Raw genomic sequence first — 27,894 nt, 5'->3', positions numbered from 1 at the left:
AGGCTCATTAGTCATTTGGTCCACATAGCATGCACGTGACATTGCTATGTGCTCTACCTTTCCTTTCCCTTTTTTTTTTTTTTTTTCCTTTTCAAGATTGCTATCTTTTTTTCCATTTGGATTTTGGATTTTTTATACTCCTAATGTTTTAGGGCATCCCAACAATTATAATAACTTGTAGAATTCAACGAGGGATTTGAGGCCTCACAAGTTCTATCTCAAACCAGTTGTTTCAATCTAACAACATTGGGCATAAATTCGTACAATCTCAATGTAATTGTAATTTTTGTAGAAACTTAGACGAATGAGTTACAATGTCAAATTTTACACCAAAAACTATGTCAATTTACATCGCATGTTGTAAAAATTACACGACCGATTTGAACTAGACAATAAATCAGCTTGTGAGATTCCGGATCCATTCAACTAATTGCAGGCTTTCACCATCCAGGCTTATTAGTCATTTTGGTCCACATGGCATGCACATGACATCTGCTATGGTGTTCTACCTTTCCTTTCCTTTTTTTTTTTTTTTCCAAGATTGCTATCTTTTTTTCCATTTGGATTTTGGATTTTTATACTCCCGATGTTTTAGGGCATCCCGACAATAATAATAACTTGTAGAATTCAATGACGGATTTGAGGCCTCACAAGTTCTATCTCAAACCAGTTGTTTCAATCTAACAACATCGGTGTAAATTCGTACATTTTCGATGTAATTGTAATTTTTGTAAAAATTTAGATGCACAAGTTACAAATTGTGAGCTCTAGATCCATTCAACCAGTGCTTGCGTCTTAAGCATCTAGACTCCTAAAGATTTTTTTTCTAAGCTTATAATATAATATTGATAGTTGTTGTACCACTTATCAATTTTTCAACAGCACTAAATTATCAATTAGTGACTTTGCAAATAGAAATTGCAGACTCATTATGTTGATATGCATATTGGATGGCACAATAAGTGTTTTTGAATCTTAGATTGTAATAATTTTAAAATTTTAAATTATAAATCACTAAGATATATATTGAGGGACTGATACCCAAAAAGGACCGCAAAATTTTCCTACCTTTTGTGCCTCAAGTCAATTGATGATAAGTAAAATTTAGGAGGCAAAATCACACAAGCTTATAACAACAGGGGGTTAACGGCAATATTACCCTACAGAATTTCGAAGAAAACTGCAGGAAATTTCTTCACATTTTACCGCTATTGACTTCCAAGTTCCCACCTGAAAGTCTTGGCCTTTCGTCATTTGAGTCAACTCGGACTCATGTATTTACTTCACTATACATTTCTGGAGAAATTTTTATCGGCATCTGTTCTTCCAGATCGTCCAGGCGGCACCAGCTTCTCTCCATCAAGTTTGGTGAATTTCAGCGCAGCATTTGAGGTAATACGACAATTATTGTTTGCGTTTTATGATTTTCGATGAATTTTCTGTGTCTGATTAATTTTGAATTCAAATGTACGAAGAATTTTTTAGTTCTAGGTTTCCAAAAAGCATGAATAATTTCAGATTAAGCTGAATTTTTTTTTTTTGGTTTTTTGTTTTTCTTGGTTTTTCTGGTTAATTTCTTGTTGGGAATTGCTTAGGGGTAGTTTTCATTGTAATGGTTCCTTGTCTTGTTTTTGTTCTTGGTTAATTTTACCAATTTTTTAAAAGCAAATAATTTGCCTGTTCTTCATTGCAATGTTAGGATGTATTTGTTTCAACTGATTAGTAAAGTGAGCAAGTGATTTGAAAAGTTGCATACAGGAACGAGTGTTGAGCTTTTTCAATCTGGATTCAATCAGCAAGGATTTATCAGGGTTTTATGAAGAATTTCAAATGGATGCTTATGGATTGGAATAAATCGTTTGAAAACAAAAAGCATTTGAACAAATTAGTTAAACCCATTGTTCAGTACTGAACCTTGTTTAATCATAAAATGATGAAATCTGATTTAGATGCAATGTGAAAAAATCCAAAAAATAAAAAAGACCAGGTACCATTACTTCTCATATTTGCCAAGCCCAAGCTTGCTCATCGCATGACAATAAACTCACCAGATTCAGACCTTTGTAGCGAAAAAGTGAATCGGGGTTTAGGGCAAAATTATCAGATGCTCCATGTGCACCAGTTGACATTGCTATGTGGTGCATTGGTATCAATCATGGTTGTCAAAATCGCGATCCAGATCGTAGGATCGTACGATCCTACGATTCGGATCAGCAAAATCGATATGGATCATGCATAGAATCAAAAATTGCCTTAATATGCATAGGATCATTAGAATCGTTAGTGGAATCATACGATCGTACATAGGATTGTACAATCCTATGATCCCATTGCGATCCTATGAAGTTTTGAAAATTTTGTAAATGTGGGGCTAAATTTTGAAACTAAATGGAAACATTTGGAGCAGGTTTGTAACTTATCAAAGAATTAGATCCCTTAATTATAATTTTGTAACAATTTTTATCTCAAAAACAAAAGTTTCAGGAACAAATGAATGAAACAAACAGAGACAAAGTCACAAAGGACGAAAAGAGAGAAATCCTCGTTGGTTTTTCCCCATCTCCATTCCAAACTTCTTTTCCATCTAGATTCCAATAAAATTTTCCAAAATTTTGCTAATCTCCCATTTCTAATTCTCTATTGACTTTGTATCCTTGTTTAAACTCAAGGAATTTCTAGTAGAAGAAGTCGCCCAACGAAAACAACCGCGAGTACCCGTAACCCCTAATTTGATTGTTTTTTTTTAATTATGCCTATCAGCTATATATGTGTACTAAATGCTTTTAATATTAAGTGTTAAGATGGGTTGTATTCTTATTTTTAATTAGACAAGATGCCCAGACCTTTTTTTTTCATTTTAGGGTTCCGTTGCTTTTCTTTCTTTTTTTTTTTTGTAGCTATTTTGTGACATTAAAATATATATAGTTGTGGATTTTATTCTAGTGCTTGTTTCTAATATTTGTTGTCCTTGTATTACTTAATATTCTTGTGAATTGCATTTGAAGTTGTGTTAATGGTGTTTATTCTTCTATGTTGGTCTAGATTTTACTAGAAGTCTCGGTTTTACTAGAGGTCAAAAAAGGTCTAAAAATAATTGAGATACGTAAATAATTAATGATTTTAATGTTAGAGGGAAGTTATGACTTTTTATTATTGTTGGAGATTAACGCTTATTTTAGATTTGAAATTATTGTTGTGTAAACTGTAAAGCATTTGGGTTTAAAACTTGTAATCATAATTTATAACTGTTTATATTCTTTTTCTTTATTGCTTGTCAAACTATAGGTAAAACATGCTATATGTTTATAAATAATTTACTTATTTGATATCATTTTGGTTGTACAAAGTTGTATATGAACTTCAAATTAATTAATTTAGTTAATTTGGGAGTTTTTGGTGGGATCTTACGATCCAATGATCCGATCCTATGAAACTAAAATTGATCCTACATAAGATCCCGATTTTGCAAACCTTGGTATCAATAACTGATCACCAAGTAATGTTGGTGGGTCATACCTTGTCTAGCAGGTAGTAGACAAGGTAGGGCGCATCGTGGTCAATAATTGGTATTACTACACTATATGGCATGTCGCGTGGTACACATGGACCTTCTTGGGGTTTAGGCATATACTCAAACTCCTGATTGGCTTTCGTCTAAACATCCCTAAGATAAAAGCTTGCTTGAAGATTAATCCCAATTTTGGTAAAAAAATAATGATGGTTTTCTTAGTTCACACAACAAAGTTTTGTTGAGCTAATGCAAGGGCACAACTAGAGGTGTCAAAATGGGTGACTTGGGTGGGTTAAAATAGGTAACGAGTATAAATGAGTCAACCCATTTATGCCCATTTAATTAGATGGTTATAAATGGATAAGTCAAAAAATGAGTTGAGTAATTCAATTACTCATTTATAACCCAATTATTCTAATTTTTTATAGACCCATCTAAATTTATTTTGTAAACTAAATTACCAATTTATACCGCCCTTTGCAGTTTGCATCTATCATTAATTTTAAATAGCTACTTGTAATGCCCAATAAGTCTAATTACCATTTTTTTTCATCCGTACGCTATGTCGCAAAATTGCATACTGTTTAATAATTGAACAATAAGAATATAAAATTTTGAACTAAATAATATGAAAGTTAACATAAAAACTTAATCCAAAAACTTTTAACCCCTAACATTTTTTTCTGTGTGTAAATTTAAATTTTCATTTTGGAAGGTAGGAGAGGAGGATAAAGATTGTCATAAATTGGTAATGCTGAAAAATGAGTAAGTTAACAAACTACGAGAAAATAAAATGCTGAGATAAAACCAACAAATAATAATAATAATTGAAACAAAAGTAGTTAACATTATAAAAAAATGAAGAATCTAAGAACTTGAAACTGGATACTAGGAAAACACTAATGAAAACACGATAGAAAAATCTCCGAGTGTATAGTTATTTTTTGTTTTTAAGTTGAAAACTAGCCAACAGATTCTCCCACATTTTCATTAGGTTCTCCATTTTCTGGTGCTACGTTTGGTCAAAGGTGCTGAAGAAATTAAAATACTATTGTTGAACACAATTCTAAATGGATGTGATTGTGAAGACAATTCTAAATAGGTTAGTTGGGTTTGGTGGGTTACCCAATTATACCAATTTAGTAAATGGGTATTATTGGATAACCTATTTGTACCCATATATAAAAACTTAAGATACTTATACCCAACTATTCATGGGCGGATATGGGTAAATTTAACTAAATGGGTTTGTTTGACACCTATAGTCACAACTAACATTCCTTCCATAGCCAAATTGATAAAAGTGACTCATGTGGTTCAATCAGAATTCAAACACCTACTTGGTCTGTAATTCTTCTTGGTAAATTTGCTATCTTGTATGTGGCAATTATACAGGATTAACAGAGACTTTGTTTTTTGCCTTGTTCGAAAGCGAGAATGGCTAAAGAAAACAAATAGAAAGAAAGAGAAGGAAAAGAAATATGAGATTGCGCTGATTGGTAGATTGAAATCATAGAAAGAGTTAGAGAGAGGAATTTCAAATGACATTAGTTGAATGAATTTCCATTCCAATCGTTTCTAATAGGTGAAATCCTTTGGGACTTACGGTGGATTCTAAATCTGAAGAGTCTTGAGTTATCCAAACAACTCCAATGGACTTGGCCTGTAGGGTATCAAATCCAAACAGTTCAAATACACCTTTTCAAGAGGATTCTGTATGTATTGTGTCAGAGATGCATTACAAGTAAAATCAATTAAAGTAAAAACATATTATTAAAATAATCCTTGAACTATAAAAACAGAGTTGACCAAGGAGTAATGTCCGTGAAGCTCATCATGAATTTATTGTTAGATACTAACTCTGACATTGTCAGCAATTTCATTGAGGAATTTTATAATATCCATAAACTGATTTTGTAAGGCTTATATGCTTTCAAAAACCTTTGATGTTTTGTCTTTAGTTTTTGGGAAACCAAGTTAATTATTCCTCTTTTTTTTTTTTTTTTTTGGGTAGGGAACATGGCTAATAAACTTATAGACCTTGGTATCAGACCATTATATGGTTACATTTCCCTTGAGAAGAAGATGCAACATGTTCAAAAAGAACTTGATCATTTGAGGCATCAATGGGACAATATGATCGCGAGAGTCCAAGGTGCACAGTCACACCTGCGAAAGAAAAGGAAGAGGGCAGTTGAAGAGTGGCTTAAAGCAGTAGATGAAATAAAAATAGAATTTGGAAGCCTCAAAGAACAAGCCCAGCAAGCTAGCTTTTACAGTATATATGCGCGTTTGAAGATGGTGCAACATGCTGATAAAATGATTAAGGAAGTTACAGAGCTGGGTGCATCTCTAGAGGAGATTTTGCCTGATGGGCTGCTAGTAGAAACAGAGTGGCAAGGCCAAAAAATTGAAACAAATTTGAAAGAAATCTGGGCATGGCTTATGAATGATGGGATCTCAAGTGTTGGAATATATGGTATGGCAGGAGTAGGCAAGACAACTTTAGCAAAACGTATCTATGAGGATTTTGTCATTGGAACTAAATTCTCTGATAAAGTTTACTGGGTTACTGCCTCACAAGAGGGGACCATCCATAAATTACAGGACAGTGTTGCCATAGCCATAAATGTGGATCTCTCAAATGAGGAAGATGAGAGGAAAAGGGCAGCCAAATTGTTCCTGGCATTAAGCAGAATGGAAGATTTTGTGATCATATTGGATGATGTATGGATCCCATTTGACATAAATAAAATTGGAATTCCTTTAGGTTTAGATGGAAGCAAGTTGATAGTAACCAGTCGATCATTAGAAGTGTGTCATCAAGTCGGTTGCCAAAAGGAAATAAAAGTCAAACCTCTTTGCGAGAAAGAAGCTTGGACATTGTTTCTGGAGAAACTTCGCCCTTCACTTGAACTTCCTTTGGATGTAAAGGAGATTGCGAAGTCTATGGTTCAAAGATGCGGTGGTCTGCCACTAGGGATTATCACCTTGGCTGGAAACATGAAGGGAGTGGATGACATTCATGAGTGGAGGGAAGCCTTGGAAGAGTTGGAAGGATCTTTTCTTGGGCAAAATGGCAATCTCTTTGATAGCTTACATCTCAGTTTTAATCACTTGAGAGATAGCAGACTGAAGGAATGCTTCTTGTATTGCTCTTTCTACCCTGAAAACTACAAAATTCCAAGGGATGAATTAATAAGATTGTTGATTTTGGAAGGAGTCATGGATAAAAGAAGATCAAGGCTATCGTTATTTGACCAGGGTCATGTGATGCTGAAAAGACTTGAAAGTATATGCTTATTGGAAAGCCATACTGAAGTTAATGTGAGTAATTATAGAGAAACTGAATGTGTCAAGATGCATTGTTTGATAAGAGATATGGCACTAACGATAATGGACTTTGACAGTAAGTATATGGTAAAATCTGGAAGATGCTTGAAACATATACCAGATGAGATTGAATGGAAAGGGGACTTGGAAAAGGTCTCATTGCTACATAACAACATATCATTAATTTCGTCAGGCACATCACCTAACTGTCCTAAACTTTCAAGCTTGAATTTGGCGAGTAATCCATTGAGGTTAATTCCTGATTCATTCTTTTTTCGGTTGAGAGCCCTCCGAGTTCTGAATTTAAGCCGCAACTGTGAACTTGAAATGCTGCCAAACAGTATTTCACAATTGGGGAACCTTACTGCACTGTTACTGTTTGATTGTTGTAGACTCAGTTTTGTACCGCCAATAGGGAAGCTCAAGGCATTAAGGGAGTTAGATTTATGCCATACTGCTATCAACAATGTACCTGAAGGCATGGAAAGATTGGTCAATCTGAACTGCCTAAACATGGATAGGACAGGGTTGAGGATGATTCCAGATGGTACAATATACAGACTCTCCCATCTTCAAAGCCTTCGGATTCCAGAAGATGTGGAAGTCAGAGTAGAAGAACTAAAGGCACTGAAACATCTGGAAGAATTTCAAGGTGGATTTTATGATATAGACACTCTTTGTCATTTTGTTAGGTATCACCAGAGCTATGAAACTCCCATTTTTTATACTATTGAAGTGAGACCAAGTCTGAGCCAGTTAAGGTTTCTGTCTCCAGGTCCATGCCAAATAACTAACAAGAAGGTGACGCTTAGGGGCATGGAACTAGAAGGAAAGAATGCCATAGTGCTGCCAGAGGACATTCAACAACTTGCTATAATAAAATGTCACGGCCTAGGCACCTGCTTAACTACTGCTTTTTCATTGTTCAATATTCAAAAAAGTGGCTTGACTGGCTGTTTAATTGACAATTGTCCTGAACTAGAGTGCATCATGAAGGTATCCTCTTCTGATGACCAACTAGTTGGAAAGAGAATATTATCTCCTTGGGCCCCCCTGGAAAGCATTGAGCATTTGAGTCTCCATTTCTTGCCAAATTTTGTTGGACTTTTCAAATGCGAAATTGAGTTTGACCGTCCTCCATGTAGGATCTTTTGCCATCTAAAATCGATTAGCATCAGCCGGTGCAATACGATGACAACAATATTCACACCATGGTTGCTGCAGCACCTGCAAAATCTGGAAGTAGTTGAAGTACTGTCTTGTGATAGATTGGAAGAGATAATAGCTGATAAGGAAGGTGGCAACATGGTTTTCAGTCCAAGTGACGATGACCAACACTCATTCATAACCTACATCAACTTCCCAAGGCTTAAAAAGTTGACTTTACAACATCTACCAAAACTAAGGAGCATCTGTGAGGGAACAATAATCTGTGATTCAATTGAGAATATAAGGTTAATGGGGTGTAAAAATCTTGCAAGGATGCCTCTGTCTTTTTCCAGCATCGGTGGACAACCAAATCCTCCCCCGGCCTTTAGAGCTGTTGAAATCTTGAAAGAAGAGCTGGAGTGGTGGAAGTTGTTGCAATGGAAAGATCCTGGTTTGGGGAATGTCATACAACCTTTTGTTCAATTTGTTGCTGAATTTCCAGTAGTTTAATCAAGGTTCCTTCAACCCTCAAGTAAGTCTCTCTTTTCCTTCTCAATTGTTCTCCATGTCCCTGTTACACAACTCCCTATTTGCACTACCAACACTTGTCTGAAATGATCCAACATGAAGATAAAGACGTGAAGCACCCCAAAAAAAAAAAGTGAAACACTAACTACTATGTTGCCTTTTCTTTCAGTTCTGTCAAATTCTGTTCATGTGATCTTATAGGTGAAGTAGCGTTTGAATGGTGATCTGTTAGCTAGATATCAGACAGATTCTTTCACCGATATTACTGTGGCCATTAATTTTGTTTTTTTCCCAAATTCTGCTTGTATTTCCCTATGTCATGCATCATTGTGCATGTCCCAGGAGCATTCTGGTTTGGCCCTGATTTCTGCTTTTGCATTAAATCATGTATGTTGTTTGCTATAGGTAATAGCAGTAATTACTTATGTGCACTTTAATACTTTGATTAGTTCCTTGTGGCTGATATGGTGAAGATATCTACTGTTCATTTGGATATTCTCGTTTTTATTAATTTGCTTTCTTTAGTTATAATTTGCTTGTTCCATCCTTTTCTGTACACAGCACAGGTTGAATTTATGGTCCCCCAAAAAAAAATGCAAGAAATCTATCCATCACTGGAGAATGCAAATTGAAAAACTAGAGGTGCAACGCTTATATTTCTAAATTGGTAGTTTGGGCTTGGGGAATATGGGCTTCAAGTATTAGTCTCCAGTGGCTATTCATACCATGTCTGTCATTGATAGAAAAGTAGTAGTTAATTGAGTATAATATATTCTTGGGGTAGTCAGAGCTTACGAATTCTCAAATCTTGCAAAATAATGGTCTAGACAACTTCCTAATATTTCTCCTTTCGACTGACACATTTAGACCAGGTTAAGCAAAGTTTGGAACTTAATTTTGAATTCTTTCTCATAATGGTCGGTTGACTCAATGGCCATTGTTTCCCATTCCATAATAATGACAGCTATTCTGTGTTATTAATATTCAAAAATTGGAGATACTAAGATAATCCCCTTGCCAGGGAAAAAAGAAGATACATAAGGTCTCCATCAGAATGGCTGGTGCTCTGGCGAATCTTCTTGATTTGACTTCCAATAAGCCTCTGACCTCATTTTTGCCATGGCATCACCAAATATTCTGGTTGGTGATTGAGATCTTTTACTTTGGCCTTGTTCTCAGTTGCTTTAGATTTTGTAAAATCTAATTATGGAAAGTGATTATAGGAATAATTAGAATCAGCAAAAGCAACTCTTTTGTTGATTGTGGATTTTAGCTTTCTTGGTTATTAAAAAATCTATAATCTGAACACAAAACCAAATAAGAACATCACAAACATGAACAAGCCAAGAAATAATCAAAATAATCAGCCGAGAACAAGCCAACATCTACAAACATGGCTAGAAGCCCTTGAATTTCTAGCAGTTTTCATTTGTGGTTTGGCTCTATTGAATCCCAAACTTCTGATTTGCTGAATAATTCCTAAGTTCCAGTTTATGGTGTAATTCCCCTTTCCTTGACTTGACTTGCTTGCATCAGTGCTCCCCCTTAGCCTTCTTGGGCCCTGCGGTGTGTTCATATTGGGGATATCTGGTTTATTTTCCTCTGTGTTCTTTTTACTTTAATCTTGACCACATGATTATAGCTTTGCAGCACAGCAGCTGTTGTTGCTGGGAAGCGCCTGAGAATACTCGGAGCCTCTTTTGTGTTCATCCAGAGTTGGAAATGAAGTTTGTTATCATCCTAAATTCCCTTGGAATTTGCGTCAGTGCTTTTCAACCACACCAAGGTTTTGCTTCTCTCAGGAACCCAAGCTAATATGAAGTAAAGACAGTTAATCCCAGTTGCCGAGTCTTAATATTGTTCTGAACCTGCATTTGCTAAGCCAGCTAGGAAATGCCACATAAGCAGTTAACAGTTATGGATTGCCTATCTGCCCTTTTGTACAGTTATTTCTCGACTTTCATTGGCTTTCGATGCTGTCGAATTTGAACTTTTCGGTGCTTAAGAATTTACCCCAGTTCCCTTGAAACCTAGTCCAACTTATTTCAGCGGACACCAAAGTGCTGTCTTTTGGAGGAACAAATTGGACGAGTTGGACATTGTAAAACAGAGAAATCTCCAATAAACCAAATGGGGCTTTATTCATGGATTCCTTTTCTTTTCGTAATCATGATGTAGAAAGTGGTTGGAATGTATTTTTGAGAATAAGAAATGCAACAGATCTGAACATTTTGCCTTCCATTATTCCAATAATCAGTTGTGCTCGAAATCTCATTCTTATTTATTCTCTTAGAAACCTCTGTAACCAGAAAGGTTGTCTAGTATTTTAAGCTCATATAGATGTTTAGTTTCCCTCTTTAGAACAATGGCCAAATCCCATTATGGAAGTGTATGATATTTAATTCTATTGTCCCTTTCTTATGGAAGTGTTATTAAGTTACACTTACTTCAGAGTTTGTGTCAATTCCAAAGTTTAAAATGACAGTTTTTTTTTTTTTTTCTAGAGACGATAATTATTATATAACCTATCTATCCTAGACTAGAGGAGAGGGGAGCCTAAGGAGGCTTTGTGTTAGGGACTAGTAGGGGGTAGGGACACAGACCTTAATAAATCAAGAGAGTATTTTGGCATATAATCTTGAAATTTTTTTTATTGTAAGTGGAATTTAAACCTCCACTTATAGCCCAAGCAGGGTCTTAAGACTCACCTTGATGGCCATTGAACTAAGTTCAGTGGTTTTGAATCGACAGAGTTATTAAAGTTACATTACTTTCTTTATAGTAGAAGAAGTGGACGTGAATGACAAAATTTTAGGACAGTTTCTGGTACCAAGGCATCCGTGGCAGTAGACACCTCCAGAGGTTTTTTTTTTTTGGGGTGCAAGTGGGGTTATCTTTTCAGGAGTTTTTTTTTTTTTTCGCAGACAACAACTATTGTATAATCTATCTATCCTAGATTAGAAGAGAGGGGAGTCTAAAGAGGCTTCCTGTTAGGGACTAGTAGAGACAGACTTTAATAAATCAAGAGAGTGTTTTGACATAACCTTGGATTTTTTTTTTTACTGCAGGTGGAATTTAAACCTCCACTTATAACCCAAGCAGGATCTTAAGACCCACTTTGGTGACCACTGAACTAAGCTCAGTGGTTTTGAAACGACAGAGTTATTAAGTCACATTACTTTCTTTATAGTAGAAGAAGTGGACGTGAATGACAAAATGTTATGACAGTTTTTCGACACCAGATAGGGTTGCAAACGAATCGAGCCGCTCGCGAGCAGCTCGAGTCGAGTTCGAGCTAATTCGAGCTCGAACTCGAGCTCAAAATATTAAGCTCGTTAGGCTCGCGAGTTCGAATATATATATATATAGATATATATATATATATATATATATATATATATATATATATATATATATATATATTTTAAGTATATATATAATTTTTTTTATTTTAAGTATATATATTTTATATTTTTTAATTTTAATAGTAAAATTACATAAATATCCTTAATATTTTATTATTTATTAAGAAAAAATATTATTTTATTTATTTATTAAAAAAATAAAATAATTATTTTTATTTTTTTCGAGCTCGAGCTTCAAAATTGCCAGCTCGTCGAGCTCGAGCTCGAGTTCGATGAAATTAAGTCAAGGCTCTACTCGATAAGGCCAAAACTCGACTCGACTCGACTCATTTGCAGCCCCAATACCAGGGCATCCGTGGTAATAGACACCTCCAGAGTTTTTTTTTTTTTGGGCCGCAAGGGGGGTTATTTTTTCCGGAGATTTTTTTTTTTTTTCCAAAGACGACAACTATTATATAACCTATCTATTCTAGACTAGAGGAGAGGGAAGCCTAAAGAAGCTTTGTGTTAGGGACTAATAGAGACACAGACCTTAATAAACCAAGAGAGTATTTTGGCATAACTCTGAAATTTTTTTTTACTGTAGGTGGAATTTAAACCCCCACTTATAGTCCAAGCAGGATCTTAAGACTCACCTTGGTGGCCAATGAGCTAAGCTCAGTGATTTTGAATCGACAGAGTTATTAAGTCACATTACTTTCTTTACAGTAGAAGAAGTGGACGTGAATGACAAAATGTTAGGACAGTTTTTCAGTACCTAGGCACTCGTGGCAATAGACACCTCCAGAGTTGTTTTTTTTTTTTGGGCCGCCTAGGGCGGGGGGGGGAGGGGTTATTTTTTTTGGAGTTTTTTTTTTCGAAAACGATAATTATTGTATAATCCATCTATCCTAGACTAAAGAAGAGGGGAGTCTAAAAAGACTTTGTATTAGGGACTAGTAGAGACACAGACCTTAATAAACCAAGAAAGTATTTTGACATAACCCTGAAATTTTTTTTACTGCAGGTGGAATTTAAGCCCCCACTTACAGCCCAAACAGAGTTATTAAGTCACGTTACTTTCTTTATAGTAGTATAGTAGAAGAAGTGGACGTGAATAACAAAATATTAGGACAGTTTTCCGGTACCAGGGCACCCATGGCAGCAGACACCTCCAGAGTTTTTTTTTTTTTTTTGGGGCCGCACCCGCGGGGGAGGGGGTGGGTTTAGAGAACTTTGACAGGATATAATGCGAAATACTTCCTGCATTACTATTTGGCAAGAAATGTCGAGTTCCATCATGCATGGCAAGGATGTAAGTTTCTTGGAAAGAGATTTCTTCTTATTTATCTTCAACAAATAGACATAAAAGGGGTAGGGGTCCGAGGCAAAATATTGGAAATAACTATAGGAACAGTACGACGACATATTTAATGAGTTGGTCAAACTTTCAAAGTTTCACCTCAGCTGGCAAGAATAACTATCTAATGAGTCCTTATTTCAACTTTCAAGTTCTCCCGTTTGCTTTTGAGGTAAACACTTGGAATTCAAGGTTAGTAATTTAATTTTGATTTCTTCGTTGAAAGTTCTCCCGTTTGCTTCTGTGAACTTAGTTGCTCATTCAGCAGCTAGGTACCTGCAATCATTTGCTATTGAACCATTTGCTTGAGTTCCAAGCTGAGAAGGCATCCATGCAGCTCAACCAGCAAATTAGATGCTATTCCTAGTTTTCCTACTGAACCCTTTTATTCATTCCCCAAAGCGATCCGTTTGAGTCCAGCTCTAGCAGGGCTTAAAGTTTCCTTTGGTTGCTCTGTAAGTGTCGAGCGTCTGGAGTGGCGTGTGTATTGCGGATTGTCTTCCTCGTGGTAACCATCTTTGTTCTCAACTCTTCGAGCCTTTGGCACATTTATCATGTGTTCGCACTTGTAGCACTATATGCTGATGGCAAGGACTTCAAATCCTGTACTAGTCTTTCCATTTTTCTGTTACCTTCTATTGATCTTCTGCCTCCTAGTCTACTACTTGTCTAGTCTACTAGTCAAATGCTGGGCTATAACCCTTGCTTAAACTCTGATATTCAGGTTAGAACATGAAGAAAGAATAAAGTTGAATCTAATCAACATGATTAAAATGTGACTTTTAGGTAGTATAGAAAAAATGCCTGACTCTTGTGTTGGACTTAACTGTTAGGACCGGGCCAGGAAATAGACAAACTCAAGTTAGCACAAAGTAGGCGGTATAACCGACCATATAATAGATAGGCGGTAGATACCAGCCATATAATAATTAGGCGGTAAAACCGACCATATAAAGACGGATAACAAAGCAAATAAAAGACATAGAAGATTTACGTGGTTCGGTCAAATTGACCTACGTCCACGGGCGAGAAAGGAGCAATATTTCTACTATGAAGAAGAAATACAAAAGCCGTAGGAAAGTGGTTCCTAGGCCAATAGGCACTTACAAAAGAGTTTAGAAAATATTCCTAAACTCAAAACAAGAGAGCCTAAAATATTTGACTAAATGGATTAAATGACTCAAGAACCTAATAGCCCATATAACTCTCTTGAATGGTGCAATTAACTTCAACATATGAGGCCTATATTTATAGGCGCAAAATGGAAAGCATCCTTAGCTTTCCTCCGATGTGGGACGAACCACAATTCTTTGGTCAGCAATTGCGGCTTCAACAAATCTCCACCTTGGTGAGTCCGCAACATCGAGAGATTATAAACTTGCTCCACCTTCTTCATATAAGCCCCAATGGGCTTAAATCACCAATAACGAACACCAACCAAGTCCAAACACTGCTTGAACTTGTAAACTGGAAGAGGTTTCGTAAACATATCGGCTGGATTGTCCTTAGTATTGATTTTCTGAATAAGAACTTTTCCCTCAGCAATGATATCCCGAATGAAGTGATACTTCACATCAATGTGTTTCGTCCTCTCATGATACATCTGATCTTTAGTCAAGTGTATGGCACTTTGACTATCACAGTGAATATCAGTAACACCTTGATATAGACTTAACTCGCTAAATAAACTCTTCAACCACAAGGCTTCTTTGATTGCCTCGGTCACAGCCATATATTCTGCTTCTGTAGTAGACAAAGCTACGACAGGTTGTAGAGTAGCTTTCCAACTGACAGCACAACCGTCAATGCAAAATACATAGCCTGAAAGCGATCTTCTCCTGTCAAGATCCCCAGCGTAGTCTGAGTCTACAAAACCAACCAAAGTGTTATTATTTCTTCCAAACTCCAAACATGCATTTGAAGTACCTCGCAAGTATCTGAGAATCCACTTCACAGCCTGCCAATGTGTTTTACCAGGGCAAGACATATATCTGCTAACAACACTGACTGCTTGTGCAATATCTGGACGAGTACAAACCATTGCATACATAATACTGCCGACTGCACTGGAATAAGGAACCCGTGCCATATAATCTTTCTCTTCATCTGATTGTGGTGATTGAGCAGCAGATAGCCGAAAATGGCTAGCAAGAGGAGTAGATACTGGTTTAGCATCTTTCATGCCAAAACGCTCCAAGACTTTCTCAAGGTAATTTTTCTGGGTCAAAAATAACTTTCCTACTCCTCGATCTCGATTGATATCCATGCCAAGAATTTTCTTAACTGCTCCTAAATCTTTCATTTCAAATTCACTATTTAACTGCAGTTTCAAGGTGTGAATTTCTGACAAATTCTTGGCAGCAATGAGCATGTCATCAACATAAAGCAGCAAATAAATGAAAGAACCATCACTTAACTTCCGGAAGTAAACACAACTATCATACATGCTCCTCAAATAACCATGACCCAACATAAAGGAATCAAACCTCTTATACCATTGTCTTGGAGACTGTTTCAATCCATATAAGGATTTCTTCAACAAACAAACATGGTCTTCCTTACCTTCAATTTCAAAACCCTGGGGTTGTCTCATATAAATTTGTTCTTCAAGTTCGCCATGTAAGAAAGCTGTCTTAACGTCGAGCTGTTCTAACTCCAAATTATACATGGCAACTAAAGCAAGCAAAACACGAATAGAGTTATGTTTAACAACAGGTGAGAATATATCATTAAAATCAACACCTTGTATCTGACTATAGCCCTTTGCAACTAATCGTGCTTTATACCTTGCATCTTCAACCCCTGGAATACCTTGCTTTTTCTTGAAGACCCACTTGCAACCAACAATTTTCTTAGCTGACGGCGGCTTTACAAGAACCCAAGTTTCATTCTGATGAAAAGATTCGATTTCTTCATTCATCGCAATCAACCACTTTGTAGAATCATCACAAGAAACTGCTTCTGAATAGGTGGAAGGCTCGCCAACTGCATCAGTTTCTTCTGCAACAGACAAAGCATATGCAACTAAATTTGCATATCTTTGTGGTGGTCGAATGTCTCTCGTTTGTCTATCTCTGGCTATGAAATACTCCTCTTCTTCTGAACTATTTTCAATAGTAGATTCAAGTGCATCTACTGGCACTTGCTGAATAGAAGATTTGGATTGAGAAGGACCAGAACTGCCAATATCAAGCTCCACCTGCTTCTGTGTACTATCAGTAGTACAAGGACTAGAAGACTCCTTCTTGGAAGATAACATAGATAATTCATCAAAAGTAACATCTCTACTGATTACAAATTTTGGGGATTTGGGATCAGGATACCATAATCTGTATCCTTTCACCCCAGAAGCATATCCAAGAAAAATGCACTTTTTAGCCCTAGGCTCTAATTTTCCATCATTCACATGCATGTATGCTGGACACCTAAAAACTTTTAAATTGAAGTAATCAGCAGGAGTACCTGACCAAACTTCCTCAGGAGTTTTGAAATCAAGAGATGCAGAAGGAGAACAGTTGACAATATAACAGGCCATATTAATCGCCTCTGCCCAAAAGTCGTTTGTCAACCCTGCATTGGAGATCATACATCTTGCTCTCTCCAAAAGCGTTCTGTTCATACGTTCAGCCACACCATTTTGTTGAGGCGTCATCCTGACTGTGTGATGCCGAACAATTCCTTCATTTTTGTAAAATTCATTAAATTCACCTCCACAAAATTCCATACCATTATCTGTTCTCAACCGTTTAACATGTTTTCCTGCTTGTTTCTCAATCAAAACTTTCCATTGTTTGAAAGTTAGGAAAACATTATTTTTATGCTTAAAAAAATAGACCCAAACTTTTCTTGAATAATCATCAATGAAAGTCAACATGTACCTGGCACCACCTTTAGAAGGAGCACGAGAAGGACCCCATAGATCTGAATGAATGTAATCAAGAGTGCCTTTTGTCTTGTGAATTGCTGGTGAACTGAAGCTAACTCTTTTCTGCTTCCCAAAAATACAATGTTCACAGAATTCCAATGGACCGGTACTTTGTACACACAGAAGTCCTCTTTTGCTTAGTATGCCCAAGCCTTTTTCGCTCATGTGCCCCAAACGCATATGCCATAGTTTGGTGATGTCTGTATCTGACAAAGATGATGTTGAAACAGCAGCAGCACCTGTCACAGTAGATCCCTGCAAAATATACAAAGTACCAGATCTGTGTGCCTTCATAACAACAAGAGCTCCTCGAGTGATTTTGAGAACTCCATCTCCACCTCAATACCTGCACCCGATAGACTCAAGAGTGCCCAAAGAGATGAGATTTTTCTTCAAATCTGGAACATGTCTAACATTTGTGAGCGTCCTCACAATACCATGGTACATTTTAATCCGGATTGTGCCTTTGCCAACAACTTTACAAACAGCGTTGTTGCCCATTAAGACAACTCCACCTTCAGTTGATTCATATGTTGAAAACCAATCCCTATTGGGACACATATGATATGAACAACCCGAATCTAAAATCCACTCATTGTTAGACCTAAAATTATTTTCTGTTGCACAGAAAATAGTTCCATCATTCTCATCAACGGCAATACTAGCCTCGGTGGTTTCACTCCTTTTCTCCTTTTGCTTTTCTTTATTTTTCAATTTAAAGCAATCAGAGATAATATGGCCCTTCTTTTTACAATAGTTGCACACCACATTTTTATGTCTGGATTTGGATCTACTTCTATTTTCTGTATTTCTCCTTTCAGATCTACCCCGAACAAACAAGCCATCGGCTTGACTCCCACTAGTTTTCCCAGTAATATCCCTATCTATCTGCTCTTTAAATTTTACTGCAGATTTAATTTTTCGATACGAAATTGTTTCCTTTCCATAAATCATAATATCACGGAAATGCTTAAAGGACTGAGGAAGGGAACATAAAAGTAATAGGACCTGATCTTCATCATCAATTTTCGAATCTATATTCTCCAAATCCATAATAATGGAATCAAATTTATCAAGATGGGAGAGTATAGATGTACCTTCAGACATCCGAAGCATGTACAAACTCTGCTTCAAATATAGCCGATTCTCGACTGTCTTCTTCATATACAAGGCTTTCAATTTATCCCACATAGCCTTGGCCGAAGTCTCCGTTGCTACCTCACGCAATACCTCATCGGAGAGATTTAGGATAATACTGGATCTTGCCTTCTTATCCATCTCAGCAAAATTTGCATCTGTCACATCTTCTGGCTTTTTCTCAATTCCTTGAATTGCCAAGTCAACTCCGTCTTGAACAAGAATGGCCTCCATCTTGAGCTGCCACATGCCGAAGTTGACATTCGTGTCGAATTTCTCGACAACAGTCTTTGTTATCGTCATTGTTGCCACAAAATCTATAACCTGAAATTTGTCTCAAAAACTGGTCAAACAAATATGCAAGTTTCGTGAGCGGGCCCCACAGGGTGAGCGGACCCCACGAGATAAGCGAGCCCCACGGGGATGAACGGACCCCACAAGGTGAGCGGGCCCCACGGATAAACGGATCCCACAGGATGAGTGGGCCCCACAGGATGGACGGACCCCACCAGATGAACGGGCCCCACCAGATGAACCTGTCTTGCAAAATATAACAACCAGCTCTGATACCAGTTTGTTAGGACCGGGCCAGGAAATAGACAAACTCAAGTTAGCACAAAGTAGGCGGTATAACCGACCATATAATAGATAGGCGGTAGATACCAGTCATATAATAATTAGGCGGTAAAACCGACCATATAAAGACGGATAACAAAGCAAATAAAAGACACAGAAGATTTACGTGGTTCGGTCAAATTGACCTACGTCCACGGGCGAGAAAGGAGCAATATTTCTACTATGAAGAAGAAATACAAAAGCCGTAGGAAAGTGGTTCCTAGGCCAATAGGCACTTACAAAAGAGTTTAGAAAATATTCCTAAACTCAAAACAAGAGAGTCTAAAATATTTGACTAAATGGGCTAAATGACTCAAGAAGCTAATAGCCCATATAACTCTCTTGAGTGGTGCAATTAACTTCAACATATGAGGCCTATATTTATAGGCGCAAAATGAAAAGCATCCTTAGCTTTCCTCCGATGTGGGACGAACCACAATTCTTTGGTCAGCAATTGCGGCTTCAACATTAACTGAATTTAGTGTCTATTAGGCTGCAAATGGATTTGACTCTTGTGTATGATCCAAGTCAGGTCTTGCCATTTGATTAGGTGATCATTTTTGTATCACCACACTTCTTCTATCAAGACGAGTCAAAAGGGTTTAGTCACTTATGTTGAAGCCGCAATTGTTGACCAAAGAATTGTGGTTCGTCCCACATCGGAGGAAAGCTAAGGATGCTTTCCATTTTGCGCCTATAAATATAGGCCTCATATGTTGAAGTTAATTGCACCACTCAAGAGAGTTATATGGGCTATTAGCTTCTTGAGTCATTTAGCCCATTTAGTCAAATATTTTAGGCTCTCTTGTTTTGAGTTTAGGAATATTTTCTAAACTCTTTTGTAAGTGCCTATTGGCCTAGGAACCACTTTCCTACGGCTTTTGTATTTCTTCTTCATAGTAGAAATATTGCTCCTTTCTCGCCCGTGGACGTAGGTCAATTTGACCGAACCACGTAAATCTTCTGTGTCTTTTATTTGCTTTGTTATCCGTCTTTATATGGTCGGTTTTACCGCCTAATTATTATATGACTGGTATCTACCGCCTATCTATTATATGGTCGGTTATACCGCCTATTTTGTGCTAACTTGAGTTTGTCTATTTCCTGGCCCGGTCCTAACAAACTGGTATCAGAGCTGGTTGTTATATTTTGCAAGACAGGTTCATCTGGTGGGGCCCGTTCATTTGGTGGGGTCCGTCCATCCTGTGGGGCCCACTCATCCTGTGGGGTCCGTTTATCCGTGGGGACCGCTCACCTTGTGGGGTCCGTTCATCCTCGTGGGGCCCGCTTATCTCGTGGAGTCAGCTCACCCTGTGGGGCCCGCTCACGAGACTTGCATATTTGTTTGGCCAGTTTTTTGAGACAAATTTCAAGTTACAGATTTTGTGGCAACAATGACGATAACAAAGACGGTTGTCGAGAAATTCGACAGGAATGTCAATTTCGGCATGTGGCAGCTCAAGATGGAGGCCATTCTTGTTCAAGACGGAGTTGATTTGGCATTTCAAGGAATTGAGAAAAAGCCAGAAGATGTGACAGATGCAAATTTTGCTGAGATGGATAAGAAGGCAAGATCCAGTATTATCCTAAATCTCTCCGATGAGGTATTGCGTGAGGTAGCAACGGAGACTTCGGCCAAGGCTATGTGGGATAAATTGAAAGACTTATATATGAAAAAGACAGTCGAGAATCGGCTATATTTGAAGCAGAGTTTGTACATGCTTCGGATGTCTGAAGGTACATCTATACTCTCCCATCTTGATAAATTTGATTCCATTATTATGGATTTGGAGAATATAGATTCGAAAATTGATGATGTAGATCAGGCCCTATTACTTTTGTGTTCCCTTCCCCAGTCTTTTAAGCATTTCCGTGATACTATGATATATGGAAATGAAACAATTTTGTATCGGAAAATTAAATCTGCATTAAAATCTAAAGAGCAGATAGATAGGGATATTACTGGGAAACTAGTGGGAGTCAAGCTGATGGCTTGTTTGTTCGGGGTAGATCTGAAAAGAGAAACACAGAAAATAGAAGTAGATCCAAATCCAGACATAAAAATGTGGTGTGCAACTATTGTAAAAAGAAGGGCCACATTATTTCTGATTGCTTTAAATTGAAAAATAAAGAAAAGCAAAAGGAGAAAAGGAGTGAAACCACCGAGGCTAGTATTGCCGTTGATGAGAATGATGGAACTATTTTCTGTGCAACGGAAAATAATTTTAGGTCTAACAATGAGTGGATTTTAGATTCGGGTTGTTCATATCATATGTGTCCCAATAAGGACTGGTTTTCAACATATGAATCAACTGAAGGTGGAGTTGTCTTAATGGGCAACAACGCTGTTTGTAAAGTTGTTGGCAAAGGCACAATCCGGATTAAAATGTACGATGGTATTGTGAGGACGCTCACAAATGTTAGACATGTTCCAGATTTGAAGAAAAATCTCATCTCTTTGGGCACTCTTGAGTCTATCGGGTGCAAGTATTCATGTGGAGATGGAGTTCTCAAAATCACTCGAGGAGCTCTTGTTGTTATGAAGGCACACAGATCTGGTACTTTGTATATTTTGCAGGGATCTACTGTGACAGGTGCTGCTACTGTTTCAACATCATCTTTGTCAGATATAGAAATCACCAAATTATGGCATATGCGTTTGGGGCACATGAGCGAAAAAGGCTTGGACATACTGAGCAAAAGAGGACTTCTGTGTGGACAAAGTACCGGTCCATTGGAATTCTGTGAACATTGTATTTTTGGGAAGCAGAAAAGAGTTAGCTTCAGTTCACCAGCAATTCACAAGACAAAAGGCACTCTTGATTACATTCATTCAGATCTATGGGGTCCTTCTCGTGCTCCTTCTAAAGGTGGTGCCAGGTACATGTTGACTTTCATTGATGATTATTCAAGAAAAGTTTGGGTCTATTTTTTTAAGCATAAAAATAATGTTTTCCTAACTTTCAAACAATGGAAAGTTTTGATTGAGAAACAAGCAGGAAAACATGTTAAACGGTTGAGAACAGATAATGGTATGGAATTTTGTGGAGGTGAATTTAATGAATTTTACAAAAATGAAGGAATTGTTCGGCATCACACAGTCAGGATGACGCCTCAACAAAATGGTGTGGCTGAACGTATGAACAGAACGCTTTTGGAGAGAGCAAGATGTATGATCTCCAATGCAGGGTTGACAAACGACTTTTGGGCAGAGGCGATTAATATGGCCTGTTATATTGTCAACTGTTCTCCTTCTGCATCTCTTGATTTCAAAACTCCTGAGGAAGTTTGGTCAGGTACTCCTGCTGATTACTTCAATTTAAAAGTTTTTAGGTGTCCAGCATACATGCATGTGAATGATGGAAAATTAGAGCCTAGGGCTAAAAAGTGCATTTTTCTTGGATATGCTTCTGGGGTGAAAGGATACAGATTATGGTATCCTGATCCCAAATCCCCAAAATTTGTAATCAGTAGAGATGTTACTTTTGATGAATTATCTATGTTATCTTCCAAGAAGGAGTCTTCTAGTCCTTGTACTACTGATAGTACACAGAAGCAGGTGGAGCTTGATATTGGCAGTTCTGGTCCTTCTCAATCCAAATCTTCTATTCAGCAAGTGCCAGTAGATGCACTTGAATCTACTATTGAAAATAGTTCAGAAGAAGAGGAGTATTTCATAGCCAGAGATAGACAAACGAGAGACATTCGACCACCACAAAGATATGCAAATTTAGTTGCATATGCTTTGTCTGTTGCAGAAGAAACTGATGCAGTTGGCGAGCCTTCCACCTATTCAGAAGCAGTTTCTTGTGATGATTCTACAAAGTGGTTGATTGCGATGAATGAAGAAATCGAATCTTTTCATCAGAATGAAACTTGGGTTCTTGTAAAGCCGCCGTCAGCTAAGAAAATTGTTGGTTGCAAGTGGGTCTTCAAGAAAAAGCAAGGTATTCCAGGGGTTGAAGATGCAAGGTATAAAGCACGATTAGTTGCAAAGGGCTATAGTCAGATACAAGGTGTTGATTTTAATGATATATTCTCACCTGTTGTTAAACATAACTCTATTCGTGTTTTGCTTGCTTTAGTTGCCATGTATAATTTGGAGTTAGAACAGCTCGACGTTAAGACAGCTTTCTTACATGGCGAACTTGAAGAACAAATTTATATGAGACAACCCCAGGGTTTTGAAATTGAAGGTAAGGAAGACCATGTTTGTTTGTTGAAGAAATCCTTATATGGATTGAAACAGTCTCCAAGACAATGGTATAAGAGGTTTGATTCCTTTATGTTGGGTCATGGTTATTTGAGGAGCATGTATGATAGTTGTGTTTACTTCCGGAAGTTAAATGATGGTTCTTTCATTTATTTGCTGCTTTATGTTGATGACATGCTCATTGCTGCCAAGAATTTGTCAGAAATTCACACCTTGAAACTGCAGTTAAATAGTGAATTTGAAATGAAAGATTTGGGAGCAGTTAAGAAAATTCTTGGAATGGATATCAATCGAGATCGAGGAGTAGGGAAGTTATTTTTGACCCAGAAAAATTACCTTGAGAAAGTCTTGGAGTGTTTTGGCATGAAAGATGCTAAACCAGTATCTACTCCTCTTGCTAGCCATTTTCGGCTATCTGCTGCTCAATCACCAAAATCAGATGAAGAGGAAAATTATATGGCACGGGTTCCTTATTCCAGTGCAGTCGGCAGTATTATGTATGCAATAGTTTGTACTCGTCCAGATATTGCACAAGCAGTTAGTGTTGTTAGCAGATATATGTCTTGCCCTGGTAAAACACATTGGCAGGCTGTGAAGTGGATTCTCAGATACTTGCGAGGTACTTCAAATGCATGTTTGGAGTTTGGAAGAAATAATAACACTTTGGTTGGTTTTGTAGACTCAGACTACGCTGGGGATCTTGACAGGAGAAGATCGCTTTCAGGCTATGTATTTTGCATTGGCGGTTGTGCTGTCAGTTGGAAAGCTACTCTACAACCTGTCGTAGCTTTGTCTACTACAGAAGCAGAATATATGGCTGTGACCGAGGCAATCAAAGAAGCCTTATGGTTGAAGAGTTTATTTAGCGAGTTAAGTCTATATCAAGGTGTTACTGATATTCACTGTGATAGTCAAAGTGCCATACACTTGACTAAAGATCAGATGTATCATGAGAGGACGAAACACATTGATGTGAAGTATCACTTCATTCGGGATATCATTGCTGAGGGAAAAGTTCTTATTCAGAAAATCAATACTAAGGACAATCCAGCCGATATGTTTACGAAACCTCTTCCAGTTTACAAGTTCAAGCAGTGTTTGGACTTGGTTGGTGTTCGTTATTGGTGATTTAAGCCCATTGGGGCTTATATGAAGAAGGTGGAGCAAGTTTATAATCTCTCGATGTTGGGGACTCACCAAGGTGGAGATTTGTTGAAGCCGCAATTGCTGACCAAAGAATTGTGGTTCGTCCCACATCGGAGGAAAGCTAAGGATGCTTTCCATTTTGCGCCTATAAATATAGGCCTCATATGTTGAAGTTAATTGCACCACTCAAGAGAGTTATATGGGCTATTAGCTTCTTGAGTCATCTAGCCCATTTAGTCAAATATTTTAGGCTCTCTTGTTTTGTGTTTAGGAATATTTTCTAAACCTTTTATAAGTGCCTTTTGGCCTAGGAACCACTTTCCTACGGCTTTTGTATTTCTTTTTCATAATAGAAATATTGCTCCTCCCTCGCCCGTGGACGTAGGTCAATTTGACCGAACCACGTAAATCTTCTGTGTCTTTTATTTGCTTTGTTATCCGTCTTTATATGGTCGGTTTTACCGCCTAATTATTATATGGCTGGTATCTACCGCCTATCTATTATATGGTCAGTTATACCGTCTAATTTGTGCTAACTTGAGTTTGTCTATTTCCTGACCCGATCCTAACAACTTAGTTATAAAGTTCAAGTTTCATGCATTTACTGTCCATTCCCTGGTGGTAATTTTGGTTTTTTTTTTTTTATTGTTTTCTGGTTCAACTCCAACCGATTAACAGCATAGACTAACTTCCCTTTGTTGGTCACTGGGATATGACATTCTGTTGATATGTCTATTGATTTGCACAAAGTTTGTCACTTCCAAATCAAACATTAGTATTCATATTGTCTCTACTTTGGGGAAAAAAAAAGAGTAATGCTATACCTAAAAGCAGAGTAATTTTTGCACTGCACCATTCGTTAATGGTACCATCTCCACCTTTTGAATCATATGAAAGGACAACAATACTCCTACTTCCATTGCAATTAGACTTAATTCCTAGTCCTACAAAGGAAATGCAGGAAGAGAATCGTTTTACCATGTAGGTTGGGTCACTCTTCAGTATCTCAGCGGCCATGTCTCTTATCAAAGGATGCATCTTCAAGCAATCCACTCCATCATCATTCACAACACAATCCAGCAAAAAAGGCTTCACGAGTGCTTTGAGTATGGTATGACCCTGATGAAACTTTGCTTCTTTGCATCTTCTATCCAGCAATCCTTTCGAGATGAGCCCCTCGAACTACTTCATCCCTTGGAATTGTTTCATCTTTCAAGAGGATAGAGCAATGCAAGAAGCAGGTCTTCCACCTTTCATTTCTCAAGCCATAAAAACTGCTTTTCATTACCTCAAAAACCTTGTCATCTGGTCCTTCTTCCATCTCTGCCAATGCATCATCTCTCCACTCACGAATGTCATTAGCCCCTATCATGCTTCTCACCTTAGCGATGATCCCAAGCGGCAAACCTCCGTACTTTTTTCAGTGAACAAGGGTCATTTTGCAGTGGCTATACGATTCCTGTCCAAGTGGAAAATAAGCCTTTGGTAACAGAAGAGCCAATCAGTTCAACAAAATTTGACGGACGCACGGGCTTGGTTAATGGATGACAAGGTTTCATGCAACGGGATCTATGGTATGCCTGGAGTAGGCAGAACAGCTGTAGTAAAAGAAGACAAATTTTTGAAGCATGTATATTGGTTCAGTGATGCTAATTCTGCAGTCTCCAAATTGCAGGACGACTTGGCAGGAGACTTGCATGTCGATATCTCAAATATGGATGTTGGTGATGATAGGAAGAGAGCAGCCAAATTATCAAGGGCATTAGACAGGAAGAACAAGTTTGTGATCGTACTTGATGGTGTATCGACACCTATTGATGTTGGAAAGATAGGAATTCCTCTAGGAAAAGAAGGGAGGAAGTTGATTGTGGTTAGTCTATCATTGGACGTGTGCTACAAAATGGGATGCCAGAAGGAAATTAAGGTAGGTGGAACCACTTTCTGCTGACGAAGGTTGGATGCTGTTTATGAAGGAACTTCATATTAGGGACCAAGAGCTTCCTCCAGATGTCCTAGAGATTGCCAGGTCCTGCTCGCAGGGACAAAAATGGGCAAAACACAAGATGCTGCAAACAGTGCAATAACAGAAAAAATAAAAAGGAAAAAGGGATTGTCTTTCTGCCTTAAAACTACTGAACCAAATAGCCAAAGAACTTTGGAGAAAATAATGGAACCAAATAATGATTTGAACAAGTACTCAACAGCATTACCTAGTGAACAATGAAGGTGTATGGGACAATCCCTACTTAGATGGATTAATGTTGGGAATGAAAGTTTGGGCAAAATAAGGGTGTCTTCACCCCTAGATATAGGGAAATAAAGGCACTAGGAGTTGTATGCATTGAGTCCAGAAGTAATAGGGTTTTGTGGATTTTAGACAGAGCACTGAAAAGAGGAGGAAAATGATCAGAAACTCTCTTGGAAATTCCTTTTGGTTGAGTGACATATTCTCACAGCATGAGGCAAGCCAAGGATTGGACTCTTGGCACTTAAAGCAGATTAAGATAAAATTACTACCAAAATAATGTGGCCATAAGTATTTTGAACAGAAAGTTAATTTTGTGTATAGTGAAAAAAAAATTATATAATTTTCCTGCTCGTATTGAATTCTTACCACGTTTTCTACCCAAAAAGAGGGAATTAAGATTATACATATACATATATATATATATATATATATATATATATATATGTATGTATGTATGTATGTATACATATATACCTATATTGAGGATGCGTTAATTTAATTGTTAAGGTTGAAACTCTAAAACTTAGACGTTGTGAGTTTAAATTTCTTTTCACTTTTACCGTTTTTTAAATCTCTCTTTCCTTGCTAGGACAAAGTTTTTCTAAATAAAAAACCTACGATTTATCTTCAAAATGTGCATTATATATATATATATATATATATATATATATATATATATATATATATATATATGCGTGTGTGTGTGTGTATAGACACACACACATAACCTACAAAAGTCACTTTGCTTCGTTAACAAGATTCTTTTTTTTTTATTTTTTTCCCTCTGCTACTAAATAAAGACCGATCTTCCTAGGAATTTAGAGAGAAAAAGAAAGGAAATTTCCTCCTATCCTAGCTACAAGTTCCATTGAGGCATTGACCAAGCTCTATGACCGAAAGTTGCCAATTGCTCAACCGCGTAATCCTGTAAATGAAGTAATAACTTCTACCCTAGGGAAGGAAGACCGGAAGATAACATGCATGTAAATCCAATCAAATTTCCAGGAAAAATGAATTGGACATTTCTTTGAAGTTTCTAAATGATTTTGGCCCCCGTGGCATGCACGTGACATCTGCTACGGTGTTCTACCTTTCCTTTTCTTTTCTTTTTTCAATATTTAAATAGGTATGAATCCTAATTATCACTGTGTTATTTTTCCCACTTTGAATGAATTTTGGCTTCCCACCTAGCAATATTTTCCCTTTGTACAATACAATCTTATAGTTTCTAAAAAAAAAATCATAATTTTTTCTTGGCTTTGTTTTTAATGTACAGGAAAAAAAATTAGAATGCTCTGTCGAGAATTAAAATATAGGGAAGTGACCTAAAAAAAAGAATAGAAATAATATCTGTGTGTTTGGATAGGTATTCTGATATTACTCAG

At 37.3% G+C, this 27,894-nt stretch overlaps 2 protein-coding genes across 5 annotated transcripts; both read left to right on the top strand.

The window, feature by feature from the left end:
- The first annotated feature begins 1,180 nt into the window (after positions 1 to 1,180).
- LOC113699365 (putative disease resistance protein At4g10780) lies at positions 1,181 to 10,790 on the top strand. 4 transcript variants are annotated; one of them, XM_027219693.2, is made up of 4 exons: positions 1,191 to 1,392; positions 5,526 to 7,496; positions 7,620 to 8,525; positions 10,164 to 10,790. In XM_027219693.2, the coding sequence occupies exons 2-3, from the start codon at positions 5,531 to 5,533 to the stop codon at positions 8,501 to 8,503; spliced, it is 2,850 nt and encodes a 949-aa protein (XP_027075494.2). In that variant the 5' UTR covers positions 1,191 to 1,392; positions 5,526 to 5,530; the 3' UTR covers positions 8,504 to 8,525; positions 10,164 to 10,790. The 4 variants fall into 4 exon arrangements, 3 of the variants coding, with proteins under 3 accessions (XP_071914287.1, XP_027075494.2, XP_027075492.2); XR_003450406.2 differs by adding an exon at positions 9,543 to 9,661 and having other exon boundaries at positions 1,192 to 1,392; positions 5,526 to 8,525; XM_072058186.1 differs by lacking the exon at positions 10,164 to 10,790 and having other exon boundaries at positions 1,181 to 1,392; positions 5,526 to 7,536; positions 7,620 to 7,780.
- A 15,011-nt stretch (positions 10,791 to 25,801) lies between these two features.
- On the top strand, positions 25,802 to 26,345 carry LOC140010570 (probable disease resistance protein At1g61300). Its single transcript, XM_072057862.1, has 2 exons — positions 25,802 to 26,131; positions 26,235 to 26,345. Exons 1-2 carry the CDS (start codon positions 25,802 to 25,804, stop codon positions 26,343 to 26,345), a joined length of 441 nt encoding a protein of 146 aa, XP_071913963.1.
- The last annotated feature ends 1,549 nt before the right edge of the window (positions 26,346 to 27,894 follow it).

The sequence above is a fragment of the Coffea arabica genome, chromosome 7c, assembly GCF_036785885.1.
Source record: "Coffea arabica cultivar ET-39 chromosome 7c, Coffea Arabica ET-39 HiFi, whole genome shotgun sequence".
Taxonomy (NCBI): domain Eukaryota; kingdom Viridiplantae; phylum Streptophyta; class Magnoliopsida; order Gentianales; family Rubiaceae; genus Coffea; species Coffea arabica.
The sequence above is the reverse complement of the archived record's forward strand: the minus strand, read 5'-3'. Positions and strand labels throughout refer to the sequence as shown.

Excerpts from the sequence above, each read along its gene's own strand:
- LOC113699365 (XM_027219691.2), top strand. The coding sequence starts at position 5,531 with ATGGCTAATAAACTTATAGACCTTGGTATCAGACCATTATATGGTTAC.
- LOC140010570 (XM_072057862.1), top strand. The coding sequence starts at position 25,802 with ATGGATGACAAGGTTTCATGCAACGGGATCTATGGTATGCCTGGAGTA. Across the intron at positions 26,132-26,234 it reads AAGGGAGGAAGTTGATTGTG|GAACTTCATATTAGGGACCA; the intron begins GTTAGTCTATCA and ends CTGTTTATGAAG.